Source organism: Carlito syrichta, unplaced genomic scaffold, assembly GCF_000164805.1.
Source record: "Carlito syrichta isolate Samal-C Ts95f unplaced genomic scaffold, Tarsius_syrichta-2.0.1 Scaffold302297, whole genome shotgun sequence".
Taxonomy (NCBI): domain Eukaryota; kingdom Metazoa; phylum Chordata; class Mammalia; order Primates; family Tarsiidae; genus Carlito; species Carlito syrichta.
Window position 1 is genome coordinate 57,150 of NW_007246393.1, and position 9,068 is coordinate 66,217.

Sequence of the window (9,068 nt, forward strand, 5' to 3'; positions counted from 1 at the left end):
AGCCAGGACCAGACAGCTTCCAAGGCTTGTCTAAGATCCTGTGACCTCTAAATGATGGCGCCTCATTCAAAGTCTAGTCCAGCCCAGCCCAGGGCCCCTTCTGCTAGAATATGAGTTTCCTATGTGGCTTCACGAGGACTTCGCATCAAGTCCCCAGTGGTCACTAGTAAGATTGGTGACCATCGTGCCAAATAATTATAACAAAGGCTTGTGGAGAGAAAGGGGCAAGAGGATGTGTTGGGACACACATCTCTTGGCACAAAAGAAAAAAAAGATCACCATCTGTTCTACCACCCTGACGCCAACACTGTCGTTTGTATTTTTGGTCCCACCGCCATCAATACGCTCACAGTGGCCACATCTGTGCATGGACAGTCACTGCAATCATACTGGACTCAATGAAGATTAACATAACCTTTCACATACGTTTATATCGCCATATCTTCTAGCTGCATAATCTTCATAATGATAGCTTCTGCTATATATATATATATATATATTTTTTTTTTAGTTGGGGTCTCACTCTGTTGCCCAGGCTGGAGTGCAGTGGCATGATCGCTGCTCACCACAGCCTCAACCTCCTGGGCTTAGGTGATTCTCCCTTCTCAGCCTCCCGAGTAGCTGAGATTACAGGCGTGCTACCACACCCAGCTAATTTTTTGATATTCTGTAGAGATGTGGTCTCGCTATATTGCCCAGGCTGGTCTTGAACTCCTGGGCCCAAGTAATCCTCCCACCTTGGCTTCCCACAGTGCTTAAATTACAGGCATGAGCCACCGTGCCCGGCCAATGATAGCTTCTATTTTTTTATACTGCATTGTGCTGATATATCATACTTTCCTGATGAAGTCCATTGTTATGAGACTTTTAGGTTTTAAAAAATGTTTTCCTTACTTCCAATAATTCTGCAACAGACATCTTTGTGTCTGCAGCTTTCCATTACTTAGGATAAGGATATGGGACTGATGGGTTGGAGGATGCAACATTTCTAAGGCTCTTCCTGAGGCCAACCACTCTTGCCAAGGGCGTTTCATCCTTCAATGATGGCTGCCTCAGCCTTCTTGTAACCTTGCCAGCCACTAGAGGTTATCACCAAAAATAACTCTGATAGCAGATGGGACGCCAGGGTTGCTCTCGTTTGCATGTCTTCATGATCAGCAACACTGTACCTTTTCCTGTGGGCCTTCGTGCTGTTTATATCCCTCTTGTGTGGTTGGGCTTTTCTCTTCTAAGACTTCTGGCCCACGTCTTTCCTCCTCTGTTCCACGTATGTCTGGGTGCTGTGGAGGGGGGATGGCGACACAGGCACAGGGGTGCTGTGCTGACCGCTGTCAGAGCGATCCCCACCCACCCCAGAAGTGACTGTTCCAATGGGACCTTTTTGAATGCTCTGGAGAGCCCCAGAAGTCGAGGTTCTCACCTCCGAGTCCAGCACTTGCTCCTCAGTTGGTGAAACAACTTCACTGAGCCGGACAGAGTCGCTTTCGATGGCCTGGAGGACTTTCAGAAGCTTCTGCTGTTGTCTGAAATGGGATTTTGTTTTAGCAAACAGGTAGTAACAAATGATACACAAAAGGGAACACTCTAATCAAAGGTGCCACACTGACTTTTCTACCTCAGGAACAAGCAGCAATTAGAGAAGAAAGTACATGCCCCGCATAGAGTTCAAGGGCACAGGCAGGCTGGCCACTCTCCTCCCTTTGTAAATAGCTGTACAATTAGTGATGGAATCAGAGCCCAGCTGGAGAAACACCGCTTAGGGCAAGAAGGCCATCTCACCTTCCTAAGTTAAGCATTACTAAGAATCTCAAGCAGGGGTCATCTGAACTCAGGCCTGCAGGTCAAATCCAGCCCAAGGCCTGCTGTTGTATGGCCTGCCAGCTATGAATGTTTTTTATGCTTTTAAAAGGTTATTCTGCCAGGCACTGTGGTTCGTGCCTGTATTCTCAACACTTTGGGATGCTGAGGTGGGAAGATCACTTGAGCCCAGGTGTTTGAGACCAGCCTAGGCAACATAGCGAGACCTTGCCTTTACAAAAAAATTTTAAAAGTAGCTGGGCAGAGTGGCGGATGCCTGTAGTCCCAGTTACTCAAGAGGCTGAGGTGGAAGGATTGCCTGAGCCTAGGATGTTGCAGCTGCAGTGAGCCAGCCGCTGTACTCCAGCCTGGGCAACAGAGTGAGACTCTGACTCTCAGTAAATAAATAAAAGGTTGTTCAAACAAACAAATAACAGCAAGCAAGACAACTGCAAAGCCTCAAGTATTTGCTGGCCCTCCACAGAAACGGCTTGCCAGCCCTGGTCTGGAGGTCAGCCCTCTCCTGTTTCTGAGGACCCGGGCATCCCCAAGCCAGCAGTGTGACTTTGCCATCTGCAGACACACCCACATGTTCAGTTCAAGGCTGAGGAGCCCAAGACCTTAAAGCACAGGCCAGGTTCGGTGGTTCAGCCTGTAATCCCAGCATTATAGGAGGCCGAGGCGAGTGGACTGCCTGAGCCCGCGGGCTCAAGATCAGCCTGGGCAACTTGGCGAGACCTCATCTCCACAGTAAATTAAAAAAAAAAAAAGTAGCCGGGCGTGGTAATGTGTGCCTGTAGCTCCAGTTACTTGGAAAGCTGAGGTGGAAGGATCGCCGGAGCTCAGCAGGTCGAGGCTGGGGTGGCCGTGAATGTGCCACTGCACTCCAGCCTGAGTGACAGAGTGAGACTCCAACTCAAAAAATAAATAAATAAAGCACAAAGGACCTAGATGATGAAGAAAGCAGCATCTGGCAATGTGTGTGTGGCCTGTAAATAAAACTGTATCTGATGTAAAACATCCTCCCGGCCCAGCCCTCTCACACACAGGAAAAGTGTGAGCTCTTATTTCTGACCACGTGGTCCACAGCCCTTGTTCCCATCTGGGGTCTATGGAGTCTTAGAGGAACAGACGGCACTGCCTTCAGTCTGTTCAGTTTCCTTGCAATTTATAACAAGGAGCCCCGTCTCGGGGCTCCAGACGCAGCCTGGAGGGCACTCAGCTTGGCTAGTACATTTCTCTTTTGGGGGCTGCCGCAGCCCCACCTCTGGGCCTTGCTTAGTGACCAGCAGGAAGGCTGGATGTCAGCCCCCTCTCACTCCTCAGCCAGGCACTTTGCACAGTGCACAACATGCACAACTCTACATGGCGACCTTGGGAGTGTGTCTGTGTGCCAAGGCATGACAGAAACTATAGGCTCAACCTGGTATATCTTTCTAAAGATCAATTTTGCCTGAAGACTGGAGGGAAGTATTTCTTTTGCTAATAAAACCTGGCAATTTCAATAACTGCTGCTACACATTAACGGAACAGAATGCTGAATATTAACAAACTTTTACAGAAGGTCTTGCTCTGCCCCCCAGACTAAAGTACAGTGACTCAATCATAGCTCTCTGTAGCCTTGCACTCCTAAGCTCCATCTCCTGAGTTGCTAGGACTACAGGTGCATGCCACCACACCTGGCTAATTTTTTTGTACAGAAGGGGATCTTGTTGTGCTGTCCAGGTTGGTTTTAAGCTCCTGACCTCAAGCGATCCTTCCTCCTCAGCCTCCCAAAGCTCTGGGATTGCAGCCATGAGCCACTGTGCCTGGCCCCTGAAAAAACTTTTAATATAGAAAAGGGGCTTCAAAGGACACTGCTTTGGGCAACCCTCATCCCCCAGGTCAGCTGAGGAAGAAGTTCACCAATCGCCCCGTGCTGTAAGGGTACTCCCGTGAAAACCCCGAGAAGGCTAGCATTTTACACAGGTCGGGACTCAGCTTGGCTAGTACATTTCTCTTTGGGGGGCCAACCTGAACAAGCCAAGAGTCACTTGTCTGCAGGAAATCAAGTCAACTGAGTGCTTTGGGGCTTGCAGGGGTGGCGGGGCGGGAGGTTGCAGTCTAAAGGAACAGTTTTAGAGTCTGGAATAATAGGAAAAGCAAAGAAAAGCCACCCTGGGGACGATCCCAGGGCTGCACGGCTCAGTACCTGCTTCCCAGAAGGCCGATCCTGCCGATGGCTTGGCTGATGGCTTTGGTTCCCCCTGCTGCCCAGGACAGCTCCTGAGTGGTAGTCGCTGCAGCGCTGGGAAGCAGCTGTGGATGGAAAACTGATTAAACAGATGTCTGGGGCAACACTCCTGATCCAAGACGCAGTGGGGCCATGGTCAAAGGCATGCATGCACTTTCCAGGCGGCCACAGGAATGGGAATGCAAGGGTGACAGCATCTGCCTAGGACCAATGACATCTAGGACCCCTCACACCACGTCAGTTTCTGAGGATGGGGGAAGGGGGTGGGGAGGGTGTCCTAGGCCACAGTTGCAAAATGCCCCTCATTGATGCCTGTCACCAGCTCAAACGAGCCCCTGTGCCATTTGCTACACAGTAACCGGACTCCATGGAGAATTCTAGTAACATTTACTCTTAATCCTCTGAGTCTTTCCCCATCTTTTTCATTTACTATCTAAACTAGAAATATGCCCTGCCATCTATTCACAGATGATTTTAGTCGCTGGAAGTTCTGTGGGTCAGGAATCGGGTCATCCAGAAATCCTGGGCACAGGGCGGGCAGCACTGCAGGCCAGTCAGAAATTACGGCAGGTGGTAGCCGGGAACAGGACGGGTAGGCGCGACACAAAAAGAAAAGCACTTGGTGCTTGGGGTTCTGCCTGCCTACCTCCCTGTCCCACTCGGGTGCCATCTCCCCGCTTTTCCCTTCCCCCACCCCACTTCCTTCCCGCAAAGGGCTTCTTCCTGCTCCTTGATAAGGCTGGATTCATTCCTACCTTCAAGCTTTTCCCTACCCATCCACCTGGAATGCTGTTCCCTGTTGTTGGCGCCTTTGAACAGGCGGGGCTGGGCTCCACTGGCCTTCTGAGGGGCCTCTGGGACCGCCCTGTCAGAAGCTGCCTCCACCCTACACTCTGTCACCCTCTCGCCCACTAGCGCCTTTGATGGTCATCTATCTCTGAAGTCAGCCTGTTTGTTTATGGCCTGTGAGTGCTACACAACCAGGGGTTCCCTGTCTCAGCCGCCTCTGTATTCTGCACACACAGCACAGGCCTGCGTGCAGTCCAGCAGAGGCCTCCCTGGGCGTTTTATTACTCTCCTTATTTCCTAGGCCATCTTAGCTGAGATACACCTAACTGGCTTAGACAGACATAGGTAGACTATTTATTCAAGGTACTGAGATCTGTTGTTGCATTGTCAGGAAATAGAAACGTAACAAGAAATTTGAGGCAGCAGGCCTGAGTGAGTTCTGGCTCCAACTTGTGCCCTGGGGCAAGCCACTCCAGCCCCGGTGTCCCCATCTGTGAAATGGGCAGAATGACACACGCTTGGGGCGCACAGTGAGGACCCGTTCGGCCAGCGGGGGCCGTGTGCATGTGTGGGACCTGGCTGTCACCAGCCCTGCACTGACCTCGGGGCTCCCTTCCTCCTCCTCCTTCAGTAGCCTGGTGCTCGGCTTTGTGGGTGGTCCCTTGGCATCCTGGAAAGATGTAAGCATGGGACATGAGGTCAGAAGAAAGCCACCCACACCACACCCTTCACCACAGATGAGGGCACGGGGGGGGCGGGGGGGACCCTCTCAAGGTCTCAGAGATGTCAGCGGCAGGGACAGGGACGGAGCTCTGGGAAAGTGGGCAGGTGCTGCCCGATGAAGGCCCAGAAGAGTGGCCCCGAGACAGAGCCTAGGGAACGGTAGGGGCCCTGGGTGGGGCCCTGGGCTTGAGCAGGCAGACCTCGCCACTTCCCAAGACAGGACGTGGGCAGGTGACCTGCTTCCCCAGTACCAGTGGCCATGCCTATCAAGTGGGCAACAAAAGCAGCCCTGCCCCTGTCAGAGTCACCATGAGGGGGCAAGCTAAGCAGAGTTTTTCAACAGGCAAGTCAGAGACCTTGCTTCTGAGGAAAGATGTGTGTATTGAGGTATGTCCTGGGCCTCCAGTGCCCCAAGGCCCAGGCTCCACCCACCATTTATCCTGCTGGTTGCTCAGAGCTGAAGGCAGCAGGTGGACATTTAAACACCTGTAGGCCCAGGGAGGTTTCGAGAACAAGTGAAGTGGGCTGGGGATGGACAATAGGGAGTGGTGAGGACTGTGGAAGCCTGAAGGGCTAGTGCTCTGGAGTGCGAGGCCTTCCCTGGGAAGCCAGAACTCGTGGTTTACTCCAATCTTTCACTGACCCATCTGTTTGCAACTCTGGTCTAAGGTACCCAGAGTCTGCAGGGAAAGCAGCAAAGGTTGGAGGCAGGCAGATCAGCCACCGGGTCAGGCTTGCTGGGGGAAGAATGGGAACCCGGGCATTTCCCCTGGACAGGGGACATGTAGATGGCTGGTCAGGGATACCCGCTACGCCTCCCTCCTCTCCCATATGCTCTTGCATGGCTGCTTCCCCTGCCGGAGCGCACCTGCTGCGGACTGGCAGGCGGCTCAGCCGGTCTGCTGAGCATCGCCCTCTGCAGGGCCGCATTCTCCACCTGGATGGCTCGCAGCACAGCGGAAGCTTCCTCCTCTCGGTCCTCAGCCTCGCAGACGGTTTTGCGGGTTGCAGACAGGGGCCTCTCTCGCCGGCTGCCAGGTCCTGGGGGCAGAAAACAGGAGGATGGTCCTTCAGACTGTCTTCTCAGAGTGCGGCTCAAAATCCCTTAGACCTAGAGTGAGGCGCATTCTATAAAACAATGGGCCTGTGCACTCCCAAAATGTCAAGGTCAAGAAAGACAAAGCGTGGAGAACTGTTCCAGATTACAGGAGACTGGGCAGCTTTTTTTCTGTTTTGTTTTTGCATAAGTAACAAGCATTGCAAAGTTTAAGAAAAAACACCCCTGTTTAAGAAAAAAAAAAGTATTGCAAAGCTGTAGTCGATTCTGGAAGATTCCATGAATAGAGAACTAGTTTTATAAGACATAAAGTGATATGCAAAAATCACCTAATAAGACTGGTTTAATGATTATGGTACACCCATCCAACAGAGCGCTATGCAGGTGTAAAAAGAAAAGAATACTAAATCATCTGCAGATAAAGTGATAGGAAGACTTAAATTTGCCTCCTAATAATCTGGATAATAGGTAAAGATGCAGATAAAATGCAACTGGCCATAAACTGATTATTGCCAAGGCTGGATAAAGGTCATATGAGGGTCACTGCAGCTTCTCAATTATTTATGTTTGAATTTTTTCCATACTAAAAAGTGCTCCACTAAGATATAGAACTGCTCAAAATATTTCTATTGGGAAGCTTCAAGAGGCTTTACCTACTGAATCTCATCCCTTGGGCAAATATTTCTGTGCCAGAGTGTGTTCTTGGCGGTGGGGACCCAGCAGTGACCAGAGACACCAAGCCCCCAACCCGCACAGTGAGAGACAATATGCTGGAGAAATGAATACATAAAAGACATAGAGTGTTAGATGGTAGATGACATGAAAACCACGCAAAGGTTTTCACCGGGATGAGGGAGCTTCAGCGTGCAGGGCGGCACAACGGGTCCCGGGGAAGATCCAGGCACCACTACAGTGGGAGCAGTCGGGTGCCCGTGGGGCTGGAGCAGAGGGAGCAGGGGGTACAGGTTGAGATGAGGCCTGAGGGGGTGGGGGAGGGCAGGTCACACGGGCCTTGGAGGTCACTGTGAGGCCCTTTCTCTGAGGGAAATGGGGAGCCCCTGAAGGACTCAGAGCAAGGGAGGGCTGGGTCTGGCTTGGCTGATGCGTGGAGGAGACTGAAGGGAGGTGAGGGTGAAAGCAGCGGGACCAGTTAGGGGAGGCTGCAATGGGTGAGGGGACACAGTGTGGTCAGATTCTGGATATCTGCTGGAGACAGAGCTGCCAGCCTGTCCTGATGCTTCAGGTGGGAGAGGAAGAGAGGGGGTGAGAAGGATGATTCCAAGGGGTGTGGGAGAAGGAGGTGCTCTCAGTTGAGCAGCTGGGGAGGCCGTGGGAGGAGGAGCTTTGGAAGGGAAGAGCGGGACCCTGTTTGAGACAAACTGGGCTCAAGACCTGAGTCTGGCACCAGAGCAGAGCTACTGAGTTGGCCTGAGCACACAAGGGCCTGGAGTCTGAGAAAGAGATGTGCATTTCACATAGGCAACGGATTGTATCCTTAACAGTAATACCAAAGATTGGCATTAGTGCTGACCTCTAACAAACCCTCTGTGAATTTACAGGTATGACCTTTCAGGGGTTCTACACAGACAGGGACCTGGTGCAAGGCTTGCTGAAAAATAGCATCCTCCCATCCCCACGACGCTGGTAAGCCATCGGCTGCTGATTATTAAAGATTCCGGTCAGAGCACTCGACCCTCCTGCCAAGCTCTTATCAGAATGTCGCATCTGATTGTTCAAGCAGCAATGTCAAGAATGGCACTGGCAGGAGAGGGCAGGAGACACACACAAGCTCCACAAGGGCTGGCTTCCAGCACAGCCAGGCCCTGGGCCGATGGGGACTGAGGGTTTTTACGGGATTGCTAAGCTAACAGGCAGGAGTGCCCGTTTCTGCCAGGCACCCAGGAATGGGCTGGAAATGCAAATGCCCCAGGGATGGAGGGAGGTACTCAAGTGACACTGAATGCAGGGGCCCAGGGCCAGTGTATAACGTGCCATCTCCCAATTCTAGCCAGTGCTCACCACATAGGACTGTGCTCCTAGTGTTGCCAAATGCTTTTGTTTCCTCAAGAAAAGCTAACATTTGAAATCCCTTGGATTTTATTTGTTCACATCTTCTTCCAGTTTTTAAGAAATGGTGTGGGCAACCCCTTCAGGTCCCCTCCCACTATGGGAGCTTTTCTGTCCTCTCAATAAATCCTGCTTAGAAAGAAAAGGGCGGGGGGAGGGGAAGGAAGGAAGGAAAAGAAAGAAAGAAATGGCGTGGGCCAAGTATGGTGGTTCATGCCTGTAATCCCAGCAATTTGGGAGGCTGAGGCAGGAGGATCACTTGAGGTCTGGAGCTTGGGACCAGCTTAGGCAACACAGTGAGACCTCATTTCTACAAAAATTTTAAAAAATAGCCAGGCTTGGTGGCTCAGCCTGTAATTCTGCGCCTTTGGGAGGCTGAGGTGAGTGGATTGCCTGAGCCCG

General features: G+C 51.7%; 1 protein-coding gene across 1 annotated transcript in view; it reads right to left on the reverse strand.

The window, feature by feature from the left end:
* The window catches only part of KIAA0556 (KIAA0556 ortholog), a 135,906-nt gene that overhangs the window by 56,991 nt on the left and 69,847 nt on the right, over positions 1-9,068 (reverse strand). The window contains exons 8-11 of the mRNA XM_008056238.2: positions 6,411-6,583; positions 5,421-5,489; positions 3,989-4,095; positions 1,421-1,523 (exon numbers count right to left, since the gene is read on the reverse strand). Of these exons, the coding sequence (XP_008054429.2) occupies positions 1,421-1,523; positions 3,989-4,095; positions 5,421-5,489; positions 6,411-6,583 (452 nt within the window). The remainder of the gene's footprint in view (positions 1-1,420; positions 1,524-3,988; positions 4,096-5,420; positions 5,490-6,410; positions 6,584-9,068) is intronic.